The sequence below is a fragment of the Talpa occidentalis genome, unplaced genomic scaffold (genome assembly GCF_014898055.3).
Source record: "Talpa occidentalis isolate TD23 unplaced genomic scaffold, MPIMG_talOcc4v2.1 talOcc4.4, whole genome shotgun sequence".
Classification (NCBI taxonomy): Eukaryota; Metazoa; Chordata; class Mammalia; order Eulipotyphla; family Talpidae; genus Talpa; species Talpa occidentalis.
In genome coordinates, this window is record NW_023604295.1 from 119,231,791 (window position 1) to 119,252,602 (window position 20,812).

The following is a 20,812-nucleotide window of genomic DNA, read 5'->3' on the forward strand; positions in this document are numbered from 1 at the left end:
TTTGCTTCTGGCTAGCAGGGACAGGGAATATCAGTAGCACCACTTCTGGCACACAGTAGGGGTTTCCCCTAAAATAGGAAGTTGTTGTTGGTAAGTAATCTAAAACCAACTAGTGTCTACTGAGTCATTTTCCCTCCATTTCTCATTGAAATTTAGAGAATCTGGTTCTTACCCAGTTATACAACTAGTCAGTGATGAAACCAAATGTCTTTGTTACTATAGAACTTGCTGTTACTCTTATGTAGCACCAAGTGGCGACTGTTTTTTATTTATTTATTTTTGGGTAAAATTGAATACGACTTGAAATTTATATGGACTGATAGAAACTGATAAATGATACAAACTACCAAGTGAATTAATTAAAGAGATGGGAAGTGAAATGTTATTTTAGAATATTTCTGATAAATGAAAGTAAGGCAACAAACGTAGTTCTCTGATCTTTTTTGGGAAAAAATACCAAGTAGAGTCATGTACATTGAGTTTCTTACTTAGAGGATAATTTGATTTTGGTGTGAAAACCCTACAAAGCAGTGATCTCTGTTTTATTTCCTCCTAGACTCTGTGCCCGCCATGCGTTAGACACTTAGGAAATATTTGTTGATTGACATTAAATTGACACTTAGGGAAAATTTGTTGAATTGACACTAAGTATTATAAAGAGCTTGTTATGGCTGGGTTTATTGGATTAACTCTGGAACAGAGTATTTTCTCAGCACTTAACCATCCCATCTGTAATTACTGGTTTACTCACTAGAAAAATAACTTTTGGGGCTCTGAAATGATACCATTTCTGTTTTTGCATTTTGTATATATTTTGGGGTAGAATGAAGTGTACCTTCTGAGGACAGAGAAAGAATTTATATCTCAGGTATACCTGATAGATTTTCCTACCCCTCCAGAAGTCTCAATAGCCTCAAAATGAGGCTTTGTGTTTCTTTCCCATGTGATCATTTCAGAAGTTCTGAGCTGAATGTGACAATGTCAGTTATGCAGAATTACATCTTGTGAATACACAGATGCAGTCTTCTGTCCATATTTTCCTGTACTTCTAAATTGCAAATCTAATATACACCCCTTGTCTAAACGTCTTACATGACTGGGTTTGCTTCATGAGGGGAAAATGATGTTTTTTCAAGTTTGGAACTATTTCACGCTTACAGGGTGTTTTTTTCCCCTCGAGAATGTTATTTAATTTTAAATGTAAGAAGGTTCTATTTAAAGATTTTCCCCCATCCTGTTGCTTTGTATGTTTGAGGAACAGATGGAACGAAAGCCTGTGATGGTACAGGCAAGACAGGGCTGTGCAAGGGAGGAGTGTGTCCTCACAGGTTGAGAAGTCACAGGGGTTTTGACTTCCAGCTACTAGTTACTAAAGGCAGCAATTGTTCATTAAAATTGCACTTAGTTTAAATGGACTTAGTTCTAGATGAGTTATAAACCAATGAAATGCATAGTTGCACTGCTTGACAAAACTTTACACTTTCCTGAAGAGGTGGGTAAGATAAACGTAATCAATCAGACCTTTCCAAAGAGGGCCCAGGACAAAGGAATGGGCTATGAAACTTGCTGCTAGACTGTGACTGGAAGATAAGGACATCGGAATGCAGGTCTAGTGTCCATTCCAGGAGAGATGGTTTTGAGTCCTGTTTTGGAAAGTAGTCTGTGAGGTGTGTCCAATTCATGAATTGGCACATAGTTATAGGGTTCCAGTTCCCACTCTTAAGTCAGATGTCAGGTACAGGAGCAGGTGTGAGACCGTAAGTGGGACCCTCCTGGTGGCCGGGGAGCAGCCGGGAATGGGAATCAGGATCTCCAGTTCCCACTCTTAAGTCAGTTCTAGAGTGTGAGACCGTAAGATCAGGATCTAGTTCTAGAGGTGTAGAGCACTAGAAGAATTGAGGCTGCTGCCCCCTGCTGAAGTCAAAAATGAATCTGAAAACTAGAAAAGTATCAGCTGGGAAAGTCTGAAAGAAGACAGGGAAAAATAATGCTGGGCCTAAGTTTATATCTAAATGATCGGTTTTTATTTTTTTAAATCATACTATGATTTAAACATTTTTGTAGCAAGAGTAGAGTGGATATCATTCTCTGGAAGGTTAATTGATTTTGTGATAATGTTGCTGTGTGGAAAGGATTGGGGCATAGAGAACAGAAGGATGTTTATCTCACTCCTGCCCTGCCAGGGACAGGAAGCTGTCCAATGTTCTTCTGGTCCCCAACACTGGGGACCAGCATTGATTTTTCAAGTCTCCTTTCTGCAGTTTATTGTCTGAGTGGCCTCCATTTCACTTCTGGAGCCATTCTCCCTGTTTGAGTTTTCCACATCAAGGTAATCATTACTGCAATCTGAAATAATGGCCATGGAATTTATTAGCTTTACAAAGCAAATAGCCTGGGAGAGAGCTTCTGCTGGAATTAGGAAACCTGGGCACGCATCTCACTTCTGTCACTGTTTAGTTACATGAAATCCTAGATGAGCCACTTCATGTTTCTTCATCTCAGGTGCCTTTACCTGTAAAATGAAGGGGATTATTTTTAAGCTCATTCAGTCCTGCCAATCAGACCATGTCCAAATGAGTGGCATACAAAAGAAATAATTCGTTCATGCCTTAAACATCTTGAAAATGTTGGGCTATTAGACAATTTTGGTCAGAAAACTTCATGAGCACCTGACCTGTGACTCTCAGATCAGAGTTCCAGCTTCACCATTTGCGTACAAACTAGTGCAATCCAGAAAACCCAAGGAAAGCTTTGGGATCCTTTTGAATTAAATGAAAGTGACATCCACCATTTTGATCAGAAGATAAACTGAAGTACTTATCACCTCCTGGTGTCTCTCCCCCTTACACCCATACTTGTGTGTATTGTGTTAATTGAACCTCTATACAATTAGTATTTAGAATTTATTACCATTTTGACTTTTCTTCAGAGCTATAACTCAATCTTTAGATTTTTCTGCTGATGGCGGCATGATGTTTTCTTGTTGAGGAAGGAAACACTTGCCTAGCTACTGCTTATGTCTCTTGGCTTTCTCCTTTGAGGCCTGTAAGTCTTCAGGTCAGGGATATCCTGAGGGTATTCACCATTATAGTTTATGGCAACAGATTTACCTGTCCTTGTCACCCCTCCTCTCATCCTTATTACTCATTCCCTTATCTTCCATTTAATTTAATTTGCATAGTTAGATTTCTCCTACAATTTTTCTCTTTTTTTTAAAGATTTATTTTTCATTTATACAATAGCTGGGGTACAGGGTCAGAGGGAGGGTGAGAGAATTCACCAGAGACAAAGCGGGGAGCAGAACAGGCAGATGGATCAAAAGCACTGCTGAGGGGAGCAGCGGGCGAGACAGGAGAGGTCTGCCATTCCATGTGGGTATCTCCCTGGCTAGCCGGGAGTGGAACCCATGCTGCAGAGGCTGTGGACAGCTTCACAGCACTGCGCTCAACCCGCTGTGCCACCAGGGAGACCCTCTCCTACAATTTCAATTTGATATGGAAGTCACCTTTATTTTTTGAAAAAGCTTTTAAGGAAACTTCTTTTGGACTTTTGAACAGCTGCTGCTCTCCAGGGGGCCAGCCTTTGTTTTGCAGCTCTGTGACTGGCCAACATTGACACACCGGCAAGGACTCTCAGAGCAGGAGGGCCAGGACAGTGCCGTCAATATGTCTGCATGATTATATCATATGGAATCTAACATCACAACTGTGGGTGATGCAAAATAAATGTAGGAGGAAGAAAATAGGACTTGTTCAGAAAACAGTTGGAAAACCATATTGTTTACATAGTATGGGCATGTTCCCTGCATCCTTATTTATGGTAGCACAAAACTGTAAACTAAATGTCCCTTAAACTGAAAGAGCCTTTAACATATGACACATCTATATACTGGAATACCATGCAACTATTAGCAAGAGTGAGTAGCTTTATATGTGTTGACATAGGATGATCTTGATAACAGGAAAAAGGAAGAAACAGAAAAAATACATATCATGTTTTCATGTTTAGCTCATAAGAAAAAGGACTCACATACACTGTATGTGGATAGATCATTTCTGAAAGAATGTATAGGAAGCTGGGAATCGTGCTTGTTTCTGGGCAGAGAACTAGGAAATTGTTGTGGAAGGGAAACTTAGTTTTACTACATGTTCTTTTGTACCACTAGGAAAAAAATTCATTGTGTATTAAGTGTATTCATTTTTCAAAAGAAGTTTTCTGAATTTTCTAAGTTTAATGACAAAATATAGTAGAGAAAGGACACTTACTGTTTACCTAAGAAGGCCTGCTTTCAACCAGGCGCTGTTGTAGACTCTGTGGTGCCCTTGGTCAATGTAACATTTGTGCCAAACCCTGAAGAGTGAGAAGCCAACTATGTGGAGGATGGGGGTGGAGCAGCAGAGTTCCAGAAGCAGGACAGCAAATGGGAAGTAATTCAGGAAGTCTTCAGCCAGGAGGTGAACTTGTGTTCCCTGTACAGGTTGAATGGAAGCTACAGTTCAGTGTGTTAACCTGAAAAGAAAAAACAGGCCTCGACCAAGGCAACTCGGTGTTGGAAGCAGTAGACTTAACTTTATGGGGGCAGGATGAGGGCAGAACAACAAGGGCCCCTGAGTGCTGAGGTACTGCCAGCTCTTCTCTCCCTCTTGGGGACACATCCAGATGCATTATAGGTATCGGTTGTTACTTGGAAGATGCTAGAGGCCTTGTAACCATTCTCCTCACTCTGTCCAGATGGAAGTTTGATCGGAACTAAGAACGTAACAAAGGAACAAAGTAAGATTTTTCTCTCCCTCACTTGCAAAAAGATTCATTCCAAGTGTAAAAAGGAAAGGTCAGTGTAAAGAGCTGTAGCTTATGGAAGACGGTCAGGTTTGTAGCCTGGGTACAAGTGAGGATCTGAGAGCTGCGCTGTCCGTGCCTTCTGACTGACCTGTCGCTTGTGAAATGGGGTTTGATTGTCACCTCCACCTCGCAAAATTGCCGATGGAGAATTGAAATGAGATAGCATATGTTACCTCTGTAAGGTAGATTGAGTGAAACAGATGAAAGTTGCTATTAGTAATGACATTACAGGAATAATAATGCCAGTTGGATAGTCTTTGGGTAAAGATAACATATTTGGGTAAAGATAACATATTTCTGCTAAACTTCCCAGAAATCAAGTTGTACATTAGATTCCACTTTTGTACTCTCTAGCACATGGTTTTCATTCTTTTTATGTAATCTTTTTGGTGGAGAAAAGGAAATTAAGTTCTTCAGGAGACATTCTTAACTCCTCATTAAGGTGACTGGCAAATATCCAAAAGATGTGTTTCTTTAAACCAATGTATTTATAACCACCCTGAGGCTGAGGCGGCCTCGCATGTCTTTCACACAGTACTTTCTGAATTTTTATCTTGGCTCTGCTGTGTTCATGGGTTCTACTTCAGGCTTGTGAAGTCCTCATGTTAAGGCTTACTTGTGCTAAGTGAAGACATTTGCCTATATAACCATCAGATGCTTCAGTTAGAATTGTGCATATTCTGATCTCTCAATTTTATCATGTTACAATATACCACTTTTTATATCTTTAGAACATGCTTTGTGAAGTACAAAGTCATGACAAAAATTTTTTTAATTTAAGTGACAATTATTCAGTAACTTCAGATTACCTGGGAAGAGGAAACTTTAGCATAAGTAATTAAAATGACATCATAGACTCTAAATTCAGTGCATTTGTAGAGGAGAGATCCCCAAGACCTTCCAAAATATATTTTCTATTATTATTTTAGAGAAAATTCTACAAAATTAATATCTTTTGTTTTCCTGAAAGCAGCGTTGAAGCATCAAGTGCTTCAAAGGTAGGATATGGAAAATGAAGATGTCTAGAGGAAGCCCCTGCTGTGGAGATGAAACCAAACCTAAAGTGCAAGCATCACCTTGTCTGAGCTTAGCGACTCAGGGCAAACAACCTGTGTACCTTAAGTAGTACAATAGAAAGCTGGTGCCTTGCAGTAGACTATAAAAAACTTGCATCCCTTAGTCATCAAAGAAAAGTTTAGAATGGAAGAGTAGAATAGGTTCTTCCCAGAATAGTATTTTGTCATCTTCTTAAAAAATTTTGTTGATTATGTGAACCCTAAAACCTCTTTTATCTGGAAAATAAGCTTATGTGCTGACCCTCTCTACCCCAGGGTGCTAAGGAGGCATATACACTCAAAACTTACGTCATATAGCTGAAAGTAAAATAATCTAGTCTCCTAATAATGTCCAATTTGTAAATCTTACTCAGAAAGGTAGTATATGTTTTTGTGCACTCACAGAGCTTTTATAGCTCTTAGGAAAGCTATTTATTTCTTGAGTTAGCTTTATTGATTTCACTCTAAGCCATATTTAAAGTTAACATGTGCTAACTGACCTTTGTGTGCTTTTTTTTTTTTAACTTTTCAATATAATAGGGAGATAACATCACATCTTTATTCTAGATTTCTCATGCAAACCGACACAATTCCTGTTTAAATATCTAGCAATTGTAGTCTAAGGCCATAAGGAATATTTAATTTTCCAAAAAGTAATACAATTGCATTTGCTGTTAAACAATATGTGACCTCCAACAGGAAATAGCGGAGAAATAAGTGCCTTTGTGGCTTCCATCCTTTTATTAGCCTGTAATTGATTGAGCCTTTGCTACCCATCTGTTTTTTTTTTTCCCCTTTTGGAGATTTTGCTCTGTTCCTACCACACATGGTGCTTAACAGATTACTTGAGACTTTTGTGGTATCTCTATTTTGTTGTTGACATTAATGAGCTTGCTGCACAATATAACAAGGGAAATAGTGTTGCTATTTGGAATGCTAATGAATTGCTTGCCTGGCCAATTGCCATTTGTTCCAGTGTGTGAATATGGTGTGTGTGTGTGTGTGTGTGTGTGTGTAAAAGAGAGACGAGTAGCAGGGGTGGGATTGCATTTTTTTTTCCTCTTTGCAGCCAGTGACGTGAGCGGTGCCTGGAACAATCAGACTCGCTGCAAACAGGGTAGTTGAAGATGCTGGGGGAGGCAGCCTGGTGTGTCTTAAGCTAACGCAGATCTCTGAGCTCTGAGCTGCTCAGGCACAACCCCACAGAGTTCCTCCAGGATTAGAGCCTCGCAGCGGTTGGAAAGTGCCTTTTTATTTCTCCAAACCCCTTCCCCAGTCGACCTGCAAAATGATTGGCGTGAATAGTGTTCAGAGCACCAGCAAGGTGCGGGTGAGGACCTCAGGTTCCGTGAAATACTCCCGGGAGGATTCTATCCGGCGGCAGTCCCACAGGTCAAAGTCTATGAAAATTTCCAACTCCTCAGAGTTTTCTGCTAAGGAGACCAAGGTAAAGAAATCCCTGTTAAACCATATTGACAGTTGTATGTTAGCGTGAACCAAATGTGATAGCCTTTGCCAGTGCTAATGTGCAGGGACATACTGAGAAGTAGGGTGTATAAAATGGCTCTAAGATAATCAGGTGAGATCAGGTGAAAGGGATGGTACCTGAACTCCAGATGTAGAGATTGCTGGGGCGTGGGTCAGCTTTGTAAAGAGCCAGTTCATGGATGAAAAAGGTGGAAGCAGTGCTCAAAATGAGATGATTGTGGGAAACTGTTGGTTGGTACCTTAATCTTGTTTTTTAGTCTCAGAAAGGTTGCCTTGACAAATGAATTGTCAGTGCTGTGTATTTTTAGACCATCAGGAATATAAAGACATTGTGTATGATTTTATCATTCAGTTAGCTCCTCTTGCCTTCCCCCCCTGCTTTTCCCCCAGTATGTGGAACTGATGTGCAATAGTGACCTGGTCCTCTTAAACTACATCCTTGTCTTGTTCAGTCTTGAGCCCCAGGCATATGTGATGGGGAAGGCTTCTCCTTTCATGTTCCTTACATGTGTGCTGATGCCGTGCTGCCATTAATCACCTGTCTCTTTGCCACTGCCTGTAAGATAATATAATCTCTGTTCATGTGGAATGTGAAGGGAATGATTACGTAGTGAAATGGGCATTTACTACATGCAACATATTCTTGAGATTCTTCCCACCACCATCTGTGTGAGCAGGGTATTCAGAAACACTCCCACTCCACAGGTTTAAAAATGGAATAATAGAATCATAGGCTCTCAGAACTCTAGGGCTAGAGATGGAGATGATTATGATAGAGATTCAGAGGTTTGAGAATATACAGGAGATGGGTCTGGATGTCATCTCAATTTTCTCATGGGTTATTTACCCAGACTCACTGAGAGAGACCCTGAGCTCTCACCCTCCCATCCCATTCTATGACATTCATGTTGTTGAAAGACTCTGGTAATAGCAGGTCCTGCTCAAAATAGGGGATGGGGAAGGGAGGGCTCAGTCTGACCTTAAGAAACATGTTATGACACAGTGGGCTCTACGCCCATTAATCTTTAGCAAATCCTGTAACTAGAATATCTTCAGATCTCCTTTCTCCTCAATTTCTTTTTTAAAAAGCTGTCGCTTTAGGGAGAGACATGTGTCTTCACAGCCCTGTTATGGTGACCTGCATGGGCATGAATTGGTTTCCACCAAAACTGTTGTGAAACCTCCTGTGGTATGATGCCTACTGTCTCCTACTGAGATAGAGACCTGATGGCTCACTATATTGTTAAATAATTAATGTATGTGGGCATAAATGTGATTCTCAACATGACTCTAAAACTGACTTCTATTAGGAGTACTAAGAAGCCTCTTTAGATTTTGTTTTAATATGGATTAAACCCACAGTGTGCAGTCAAAGGCTTGGGGAAATTAACAGATCATCATCAATACCACTTATCCTGATGATAATTTAAGCACTGTGATATGAGTCTATTCAGACAGCATTATGGTGGTGTACTGTAGTGCTGGATAGCATAGATGTAGCATAGATACAAAATGAAAAGACTCTTCTCTTCTCTGTTTGTTATATAGTACATGGTCTCTTATTTGATATGCAAGAGAAAGCCAGGCATTTTTTTTTTAATATTACACGCATTGAAGAAGTGAAGAGAGAAAAGGCTCCTGGTAGAATTGTAGTTAGTAGGCTATCACATGGTACTTTGGAGATTATAGTCATTTTCTTTAATTATATCTTTTGAGACATAGGTGGTCTCTTAAGTCCTGGAGTGTATAGTCAAGAATGTATCTAAGCTCCCAGTATCTCACAGGAGATATTTTTATTTGATTATGTAGTCTTTAAAATTGAACACCAGAAGTAGCTAATGGAAAATCATTAGAACAGGAAATTAGATAGATTAAACTTATTCTTTTACTAGCCATTTTTGTTCACCAAATAAAGTAAACTGAATAATAATATATAAGCTTGTACCCTAAACATAATGAATTTAATTATATTCTAGGTAATATATTATATTATAATTATATTCTTATAATATATAAGCTTGTACCCTAAACATAATGAATTTAATTATATTCTAGGTGTGTATAGATGCATAGCAATCCATATTCCTATCTACAGTGTACACATTTTATTCCAAAGGTTAATAATCAGAATTCTCATTCATCTTGGTTATATCTAGTAGTGCTTTTTTTTAGCACTTAAAATCAAATCAGTGTTCCTACTAATCATGTAAATAACACTTTTTGATTGTCTGACTTCTTACAAAATTTAGTATCTCTACTTTAATGATTAGAAGAAATTCCTCCCCGCTTTCCCAGAAGGGTAACTTGTGATGTGGTCTTAGGCTATCATGTCATCTCTCTGGCTTTTTCTAGAATAGGTGAATTAATAGTGCCCCTTATCAGAGACTTGAAGTTATAAAATGTTCTGTATTCCTTCAAAACTTTCATTTCCCTTGTTTCTAACTTCTGTTTTGTTGGCTGTTGAAAACATGTAATGGCTTATTTAAGTCATGATTCATTTGTAATCCTCACTTCTCATTTGGTTTATTCATTTTTGTTCTTCATTTGAAGCAAGGGTTAAAGGACTTCTGGAAGGATTTGATATTCTTGCCTTTGATTTTAGCGAAATAACTTAAAAGCTTTCCTTGATCTAATCACTTTAAGTTAAGAGAATTGAATTTTCTAATCCTTGCGGTTCATATTGACATAGTCTGAATATTATTTAAACTACTGAAACATGGTCTATATATTATTTTCCTTAAAAACCCATTCTCTGTGGCCTTTTTTCTTTTTTCGGTTATATTTTAAGTCCTATTCTTTAGATATCTAAATAGAGTGTGACTTTGTCCTTTTCCAGATAACATTGCTTACATCAAATTCTGAAGCAGATAAAATGGATACAGACATCAGTGTTTTGGGAGAATATTTATGGGTCTTGTGAAGAACTCATTTATTATTAAACTGTATTAGTTACGTCTATTTGTCAGTTAAGGGTCTGCTTTTGGAAGAGTAGTGCAGCTCCTGGCCATGAGGGGGCAGTGCAGACCTTCCTGCTGTCAGGCCCAGCTGGCTGCCTTGCCTTTGACAGAAGTGACATTTAGAATAAGTTTCTTAAAAAGCGAATATCCGGAATTTGGTGTGTGCAGTATAAGCAGATGCTGGTTAAGCTTCTATTCTGCCAAACATTTCCACATTTTTCCTCTGCATCTAATTATGCCTTTAATATTAATTATTTTGGTATTGCTAGTTTTTAACTTGAACAAGTCAACTATAGGTTTAAAAAATAAATCAAAAAGTTCACATTGATAATATCACTTTTTTACTTCTGAATTTCTTACTGCCAACTACACTAGACTTACAGATATGGGGCAGTTAAGCCAGAAGCTTGTGTTTCTTTATGTTGTTATGGGTGACTGAAACATGCATAGTTGAGGGCTTTTTTTTTTTTTTTTTTTTTTTAAGGAACAGTATGAGACTAGATATGAAATCATGAGGTCTTTAGTAGGATTCAAGTGAACCATTTAAAGCTTTTATTCTAGTTTGTCAAAGAAATCAATTTCTCTGACAGTGAAATTTCAGGGTCCTACCCCTGGTACTTTGGGTGGTACAAAATGAAAACAATGGCCCTTTGCTGCATCCAGTGTTCTAGGCTGGGTTTTGACACCAATTAGCAAAGTGTGCCTAGACTAGTCACTTTCCCTCCCTGAGACTCATCCATAAAAAGCAAGAGTTGAGAAAACAAAATCTTTGTTCTAAGCAGTGTTAACTTTAGAAATTTTGCGTGGGTTGGTGGGGATTATTTCCTCTGTAAAAGAAACCTAAAGACTGAGCTACATTCAGGAAAGGTGAGTTTTATATGCACTTTGAATAAACCTCTTCCTGTACTAAGAGATGTTAACCATAAAAGCCTGGAAGGAAAATGGGAGGGCCTAATTCACTGCTTTGTAAAACATATTGCAACAATGTTGAAAGGCACCATCAACTCTATTCTTTTCAAGGCTTTGCTTGTTATTTCTTTAGCATTGTTAGGTAAATGTTAATCATTTCTCCCTCTGTGAATCAAATCTATACACAAAGGAACTGTGAAGAAATCATTATAATGCCCCTTTGCAACCTGAAATTTTCCATCAGAGGTTTGCTGATTGTTGTCATTTTTTTCTAGCTCCCTTTTTTATTTTAGACTAAGGTTAGAGCCTGGGAAGAAGACTGTAGGTCTAATGGGTCATTTTTATCTGCCTATTCAAAGATTTATATCTCATATAATATGGGGAAAATCCTTAGTCATAATTTGAAATATTTCTTGCAAATGTCTTTATGTATTTTTTATTCTTAAACTGAAGCAGAACAGCTTTTAACCTCGTAAATTCATCCTTTAGCTGCGTCTTTACAGAGGACAGTAGTTCTAGAATATTGTAGTGAGAATATCAAGAAAATAATCTCTGAACTAGTTATAGCCCTGGAATATGAGAGAATCAGAGTGGTGTCTTTCACATAGTGTATCTGGTAGTGCAAAAATAAAAGCAGTATTATCTCCAGAATTCTAGTTTTCTTCTATTGGTCTTACTGTCTTCCTACCCAAGTCACTTGCCTTCTCTAGGGACACATGGGAGAAATACCACAACCTTTGAGGTTCTTCTTGGGCAGGCCAAGGAAACAAATTAATATCAGGGACATTAGTAGAAGGAAAAAAAAACTGAATTATACACATAAGGAGAATTTACATGACTATAAATTCTACAGTAAATGAAACAGACTCAGGATTTTTATTCCTGAGCTAATGAATGGGATAGGGGCCCAGGGCAACAAGGAGAGAAGAGGGAATCTCAGGGGAGGAGGAGAACATGACTCATATGACAAAACCAAATGCCCTGTCTAGATGTCTGTCCTGACATAAGTTTCTCTGATAAAAAGGGTATTTCTGGAGAGACTCTCAATTTTTTTAATAGTTGCATTTGAAGCTTGCATGACCTCAGACTAACACATTCTGATATTTCCATATGATCCTTACCCTACGAAGGTCTTAAGATGAGACTTGCCCCTTTTGGAAGGTAGTTCTATAGCCGCCACTATTTAAACCTCTTAAGACTTGAGTCAACCTGGTCTCAAATCAGAAGCTTTAACTATCTCTGGTTTCATTTTTTAATTATGAAGAATATCAAAGTGATAGTGGTTTTTGTTGTTGGGTCTGCTTTTTGAGTTTTTCCAACCCCTAAATGCTTCAACTCCTTTCTGAATTTCTCAGATCCTGTCAGTACATTCATGTAAAATAACATCTTTTTTTTTTTTTCAAGATGTTCAAATGATTATTTAGGATATTGAGCAAATTATACTCCTGATGGGATGATACTTGTTAATCCTTGAATATAATTAAGAGCAGGTCCTCACCATCACATTCTTCACTCATTTTCACTTGATGAAAGTGCTAGTGGCTTTGTGCTTGGTTTCAGTCTCTAAAATGATTCCCAAGAAAGCTTATTGCTTTCTTGTTCTGGTACACTCATGCCTTGTATGAACACAGTCTTCCAGTGATGGTGCCCTAAAGCAGATAATCCAGAGTTTCCATGTTTATTATAGTTTTCATGCAGCATTGGAATAGTGTAAGGAAAATGCTGTCCTACTGTTTACTCCTGTCAAGTTAGTATAATGTCCTTGTCAGAATCCAGGCAAGAGAAAGAGATGACATGTTAAGGGGGAAAAAAAATCTACACTTTTAAGATGGTATTTGGTGAAGATTAAGGAGGTTACAATTAGTCATAATAATCTGAAGTCAACCATCAGAAGTCCTGTGTGGGGATATTCGCAGCAACCAGACATCCATTGCCATCGAGGATGCAACTCTTCCTTTATTGCAACCTGTAGTTAGATCAGTTGCCTGGTTTAGAATTTGGGAATTATATTCAGTTTAGGAACTAACAAATTTTGGGGGCATTTTAAAAATTTCCTTACCCATAGTGATTCAGAAACCATGAGTAGCTGAACGAAGTGGCTTGCTCAGTAATTTGCCAGGGGTGTTACACTTGTATCTTTGATTTGAATTAAAAATTTTTGAGCATTATCTTACCTTCAAGCAGATTTCATTATCTTTTTTAAAAAAAAAAATCTAGCCTACCATATTTTGATGACCAAATTTGTTTATGTCTGCAAATCGTCTGATTTCAGTGGAATTTTCTTTTTAAGTGGATTGCTTAGAATGCTTCAAGTCCAAAATTTTAAGAAAGTGCTAGTTGAGGCCTCCACTTTATAGCCTGACTCATTTCATGACATGATGCAGACTGCAGTTAAATATTAGAATGTGAGATGGTACACCCAGGGCCACTGGAGACATTAGTGCACTCTTATTGGCAGATTCAAATCTGGTGAGCCAAGTTTTTGTTTGATACCAGTAAATCAAATAAGATGATCGAGCTTTCTCCGATACAGTGATCTTCTTGCACTCAGGTACAATTTAGAGGAGGCAGCTTCAGCTCTACAGCTGAGAAATTCAGTTGGGCATATCAAGGTGTTTACAGCAAGCAATAGGACCTGCTAGAGCCCCAGAAGCTCATGCCAAGAGAATTAATTACTATTGAGCTTTTTATTACAGGCTTCTAAGACTTCCTAACATAAGTAAACGTGGAAGGATTGAGGTCTAGTAAACTTACCAAACCACATAGACAGACAGACACAGGAAAGTGCTTTGACAGAAGAGACTCTACTATCATGTCAAGGGACTGATTGAGTTACTGTGGTGATTTGTGACTGTTCTCTTTCTCAGAACACTCTTTAAAATAAAAAAATAAATAAATGAAAAACGGATAAAATAGAAAGACTCCAACATACAGTTGTTTTTGACTGGATAGTATTTTGAGGGGATTTTTGTATGTCTTGTCAACCCACTGTTACAATATGCTCTCTGAATTAATGATTAGTGTTATTTACGTGCTACAAAAGCATGGTTCAAAGTTTTAAGGTGTTTCTATGTTTTAGCTCTACACCCATATAAACCCACTAAACTGAGAGTAAAGCTCATGGATCTTAAAGGGCACAGGATGTCTTCAGGAGGTCAACAAAATTTGAAAGATGAAATGCATCCTTGTTAACTATTTTAACATCCTTGAGAAAGCTTGAGCCCAAGGGCTTGCAGACATGGAAGCCAAAGAAAGGACTGATTTCCCCCCAGATCACAGAAAAGGCCCAGGAATTGGAGGCATTTTTTTTTTTAACCTTTGAAGGCAGTGGGTCAGAACAGGAAGACCCTTTAAAATTTATAAACTTAGTAACTGGACCCTTTAGATGCCCCCCTACTTTGGATAGCCAAGTAACTATCTCTCCCACCCCCACTATCTTTTGCAACTCCTCTCTGGGGAGATTGCCCCAGAGACTTTGCACCTAAAAAATCAAGCTCAGTTAAGCCCAATAGTAACATTTCTATTTATTTATTTTTTATACATTATTATTATTTTATTTTTTTACATCATTGTTCATTTTTAACAGTATTTGCTTCCCCCCATCCTCTCAGGTGCAGTCCCATAGAGCTTCCCTCACCAATGCACCCATGCACCATCACCTCAGTCCCCCATGAATAGTAACATTTCTACATTGAAAATATCAGGATTAAGTGAAAAGCACACACATTTCATAGTGGGTAGAGGCTTCCCTCTCATCTCACCATTTGTTTTTCCAAATTACTTGAAGAAGAGACAGCGTGGAGCCTCCCCGGTGGCGCAGCGGTTGAGTGCTAGGTTGCGAAGCTGCCCGCAGCCTCGGCAGCGCTGGTTTGATCCCTGGCCGATGGGCAAGGGTCCCACATGGTGTGCAGACCTCTCCTGCTGTGCCCGCTGCTCCCCTCAGCAGTGTATTTCATCCATCTGCCTGTTCTGCTCCCCGCTCTGGCTCTGGTGAATCCTCTCACCCTCCCACGCTTCTGACTGTACCCAGTGCTTGTATAAATAAATAAATCTTTAAAAAAAAAAGAAAGAAAAAAAAGAAGAGATGGCTTGGAGTCCAGCAAACAGGAAATCAAATAGCAGAAAGGCAGAAGGAATCCCCAGTACGATGGTGCAGGGAAGCCCTAGGACAACAGCCATTCAAGAGCTGGAAACCAAATGGTTTAGATTAGAGTGGGAGAATAAAGGAGTACAGGAAGGAGGCTTCCAATAGCGTCACTATGAGAATATGTGACCTGTTGGGCCATTTGGAAAGGAGATTCCCAGTTTGTTGGAGAGTGTGCAAACGAATTAGAGATAGATAGAAAACAAAATAAAGACAACAAAGCAAGGTGATGATTAACTCTGGGGGGGAAATAGTTTATAAAAAGTAAATCTAGCATAGTGCACAAATGATTCAGGAGTGAATTAAATCTACATCAAAATTGTGATTGTGATGTAATTTTTATGGAAAGGATTTTGGATGGAGAGAGGAGAAAGAACAAGGGTGTGTGTGTGTGTGTGTGTGTGTGTGTGTGTGTGTAAGTAAGAGGAAGGGGGGGTACAGGGAGAGGAAAGGGATCACAGTTGAAAGCCAGTAGTTCATGTTGAAAATAGAAAAATCAAAAAGGAAATGAATGAGATTTCCTCTAGGCAACAAAAATTAGATAAATCAGGGATTGTTACATTCATTATATGCCTTTTAGTAATTTTTTTATTAGTAAATGATACTCATGTATTACCTTGATAAAATTTTAAAAATGAATAGCAAGGAAAATTGGAATTATACATATACATGTACATATGAAACGGGAATCATTTCCAGTGACTAGAATGGTTTGTATATCTTAATTAACATTATATTTAACAAATACTGAGGAACAATGTCTCCCATATGTTATGAGATTAGATTGTGTTTTGCCACTGGCTGCTATCAAAATTTTCAGTCTATAGTGAGTAAACATGTTAGTGAAAGACTGGTCCTTTCTTGGGTAACAGTCCTTTATACTGAGATTATCCTTGTTATCTTTATGAAATGATGTTGATAGTAGGTAGTGTTTTGTTTTATTTATTTCTACACTTGGCAAAATGAAAAACTGGCAGTTCTATGTAGATTCCCAAAATGTCTTTGGAAAATTTTTCTGTTTATGAAATCCAAAAGCTTAGTAGCCACTGGATTATTTAATTTGGCTATATTGATTGTTTTGGTTAAACTCTTCTATTTGGTTTGTCTTCATTGCTTTGTCTAATGCATGGAAATGACAGAGAACAAATGCCATGCCTGGTGTTCTCTCTAAATGTCAGAGTCCTCCAGGGATATTTTTTTTTTACAAGCCATTTATAAAAAGAACTCTGCATGTTACTCAGCAAACAATTTTTCTAACTGTGTGCATTTAACTTTATCATCATGTCCATAGTCATTAAATATAATTGATTGTTTTTTTCAGTATTTAAAAATTACAGTATGTAGTTTAAAAAGCCACTTGGAATTTGTTTTCCTTATGTTCTAAAATTATGAAGAATCCTTTATTAAATTACATGCCTTCCATTTCCCAACAAGTAAGGCTTACCAGCAAGAGAGTCTCTAACAACAGATTATGACAAGTATGATCCTGAATCTTCTTTCAAAATATTGGTTATTGTTATATTTTACAAAAGCATGGCTAAGCTGTCTAAATCCAATCGAGTTTTTGATAAATAAATTACAGTGCCAGAGGATTAGGGTATCAGAATTAAAGATGACTCTGAACTTAATAAATTTGAGAATTCACAATGAATTTAAGAATCATGGTGTTAAAACAGGCCACAGAGCAATTAGGTATGCTGAGGAATACTTTGGAAGTTAGCTTTAACGTACATGGAAGGAGGTGGTGACCCCCTGAGACCTTAATTACATAAATTTTCCAAACTGTTAAGTTCTAAGGATTGCCACATTTAATCACATCTATATAATGTTTGTTGTTTTGGCTTTTAGGGAACTTTTTTTTGAGGTGACATTGTTTTACAACACTATATGATTTAGGGATATAATTCACACCTCTTCAGAAGAATGTTACCACCATACCCACCACCAAGGGGCCCATAGTCGTCCACTACAATCCACTGGACCCCTCACCTCCTTTGCTCCCCACTCCCATTTCCCCTTGTAGTAGCCTCAGTTCTGCAATCATATTCCAGGGCTTGTTTTGTTTTAGTTTTGCCTGTTCTTTTGTTTTGTTTCTTTATTTTCCACATATAAGTGAAATCATCCAGTATTCATCTTTCACAAAAGCAAAAATAAACAAACAGGACTACAGCAAACTAAATAGCTTCATATGCAAAAGAAACTACCATTTAAACAAAAAGACACCCTACTGAGTGGGAGAAATGTTTGTACCTCATACATCCAACAAGGGGCCAATATCCAAGATCTTAAAATTGCTTTACAACTCAACAAAAGGACCTAATCAAAAAGCAGACACAGGCTTTTAGAGGGCAGATTGGGTTGAAGAAAGGTGAGGGTCCTTTCAGATTATATGTTGCAGTCTTTCCATCTGTACCTCAGTGTGAATACCTCTTCAACCTGGGGTCTATGTCCTCTTCCTAGGAGAGTTTTTAACATAGTTGTAACAAAATCATTTGGGGAGGGACACAGAAGAACTGGTAAAGCAGTGAATAGGAATGTGCATGCTGAAGTCAGGGAGTCCTGTGTTTGATTTCCTTCTTTGCTACTTAATTAGCTCTGCCATTGGGACAGACTTACTGGATTTAACAAATAAAAATACAACATACTCAGTTAAATTTGAATTTTAGGTAAATCATAAATAAGTTTTGGTACTTGGAAGCAAGCTTGTGCTAAAAATTTTACTCATTGTTTACCTGACTGAAACTCATATTTAACTGGGCATCCTGCATTTGATCTGGCAACCTACATACCATGCAGCTGCTAACCACCTACCCAATCCCAATTTTTAAGGTCAGTGGAAGTCATCCATGTTTATAGGCTGTAGAAGGTTCACTTAAATCATACCTGTAAGTGCTCAGCTCAGAGCCTGGCACAAAGCAGCGCTCAATGAATGGCAACTGAGGTGTTCCTCCCTTTGTCTGACATTCAGCTATCAAGAGTGTGGGATGCCAAGCTGGAGTTCTGTGTCAGACTTTAAGATCCTCCAGAGAATAGTCTGAATGATCAGAGACTATGTACTACTGTCCTTCCAAAGTTTCGGGGGAGACTGATGTAGCAGAAGCTAACTCCTATATCCACAAGTGCTGGCAGGAAGTAAAAGCTTTGAATTATTTAAGAAAAAAAAGTCCAGAAAAAATTTTTTAAACTCTAAAATCAAAGTACCTTTGATTCCTTTTTCAAGATCTGACATTTACTAACACTTTACTTCACCTCTCCATACCCCCATTTTCTTCATTTGTAAAATGGGAACAATGCCTATGGGTGGTAGTAAAGCATAAATGATATACATAGACAGCCCTAGGGAATGGGCCTGGCACATATTAAGCACTCAGTAAATGTTAGTTATTAGCATAATTTGTCCATGACACCAAACTGCCAATTTGGTTCAGAATAAGTGATTCTCTCCATGCCCAGCATATGTCTGGCACAGTGTAGTGATTCACTAAGGGGAGTAGAATGAATAGATCCTGTTTGTTTACATTAGGATGTTCTGTAAAATCTAAAGAGAATGGAGTAGATGGCATTAAACAGCCATAGTACCTTTTGCTTAGGTGTTATTTACAGAGTTCCTGTTTTCATATTGACTTTCATTTGATCCTCACAATTCTGTGAGGCACCTGTTATACTGTCTTTGCATATGAAGCAGTTAAAGGTTAATGCTAGTGGCTAAAGTCTCACAGCTGATGGAAGAAGCAGATTTGATACTGGTCTGCTTTTCTAGTTCATTGTTTTTTCTATGTTTGCTTCCTCCCATCTTAATTATGATATTTAGCATCACTATCACTCAAGTCCTTGTCTTCTCAATAAATGGTATTTAGAACATGGCTGTAGTCTGCCAATATTATTCTCAATGGCAAAAAGCTGAAGGCCTTTCCTTTAAGATCAGGAACAAGACAAGGATATCCTCTCTCACCACTGCTCTTCAATATAAAACTGGAAGTTCTAGCTAGGGCAATAAGACAAGAGAAAGACATACAAGGAATCCAAATAGAGAAAGAAGAAGGAAAACTATCACTATTTGCAGAAAATATGGTAATATACATAGAGAACCCTAAAAACTCCTCAGAAAAAGTACTTGAAATAATCAACCAGTTAAGTAGCAGGATACAAAATCAACACACAGAAATCAATTGCTTTCCTATACACAAACAATCTGAAGAAGAAGAAATCAAGAAAACCATCCCTTTTATAATTGAAACAAAAAAAATCAAATATTTGTGAATAAACCTAACAAAAGAGGTGAAAGACCTATACAAAGAAAATTATAAAACACTGTTAAAAGAAATAGAAGAAGATACAAGGAAATGGAAAGACATCCCCTGCTCATGGATTGGAAGAATTAACATTATTAAAATGTCCATCCTACCAAAAGCAATATACAGATTCAGTGCTATTCCAATAAAAATCTCAATGAGGGCCTCCCTGGTGGTGCAGCGGTTGAGCGCTGGGTTGCGAACCTGCCCGCAGCCTCCGTAGCGCTGGTTCGATTCCCGGCCACCAGGCGAGGGTCCCATATGGTGCTCAGACCTCTCCTGCCTCCCGCTGCTCCCCTCAGCAGTGTACTTCATCACTCCACCTGTTCTGCTCTCTGCTCTGGTGAATTCTCTCACCCTCCCGCGCTTCTGACTGTACCCAGTGCTTGTATAAATAAATAATAAATAAATCTTTAAAAAAAATCTCAATGACATTCTTCAAAGAAATAGAACAAATACTGATGAAATTCATATGGAACCCCCCCCCAAAAAAAAAAAACCAAGACTAGCCAAAGGCCTACTGATGAAAACAAAGGAGAAAGGAGGTATCACACTTCCAAACTTCAAGCTATACTATAAAGCCATAATAATTAAAACAGTTTGATATTGGAACAAAAACAGACACACAGACCAATGGAACCACAGAAATAAAACCACACTTATATGGACAACTGATCTTTGACAAAGGAGCAAAGAATATGCAATGGAACATGGACGGTTTGTTCAATAAATAGTGCTGGGAAAACTGGACCACCACATGCAAAAAAATGAAACTAGACTACTACCTTTCACCGTGCACAAAAATAAATTCAAAATGGATAAAGGAAGTGGACATAAGACCTGAAACCATAAAATATATAGAAGAAAATATAGGTAAAACACTACCAGACATAGATCGCAATAACATCATTAAAGACTCATCACCCAAAGCAAAGAAAGTCAAGGAGAAGATAAACACCTGGGATTACATCAAACTGAAAAGGTTCTGCACTGCAAAAGGGACATTAACCAAAACAGAGACACCCCACTGATTGGGAAAAAAATCTGCGCTCCAGTCAACTCATAAGGGACTGATCACAAAGATATACAAAGAACTCACAGGACTCAATGAAAACAAAATGAACA

The 20,812-nt window shown here is 38.1% G+C and overlaps 1 protein-coding gene across 7 annotated transcripts in view; it reads left to right on the forward strand.

Moving 5' to 3' along the window:
- PSD3 (pleckstrin and Sec7 domain containing 3) overlaps nucleotides 1–20,812 on the forward strand; it is a 507,571-nt gene that overhangs the window by 375,606 nt on the left and 111,153 nt on the right. The window contains exon 1 of one of the 7 annotated variants that reach the window (XM_054700962.1): nucleotides 7,016–7,344. The exons of the other annotated variants lie outside the window; for them this stretch is intronic. Within the exon in view, the coding sequence (XP_054556937.1) occupies nucleotides 7,186–7,344 (159 nt within the window). The 5' untranslated portion in view covers nucleotides 7,016–7,185. Of the gene's footprint in view, nucleotides 1–7,015; nucleotides 7,345–20,812 lie in introns of those variants that run through there. 7 annotated transcript variants of the gene reach the window in all.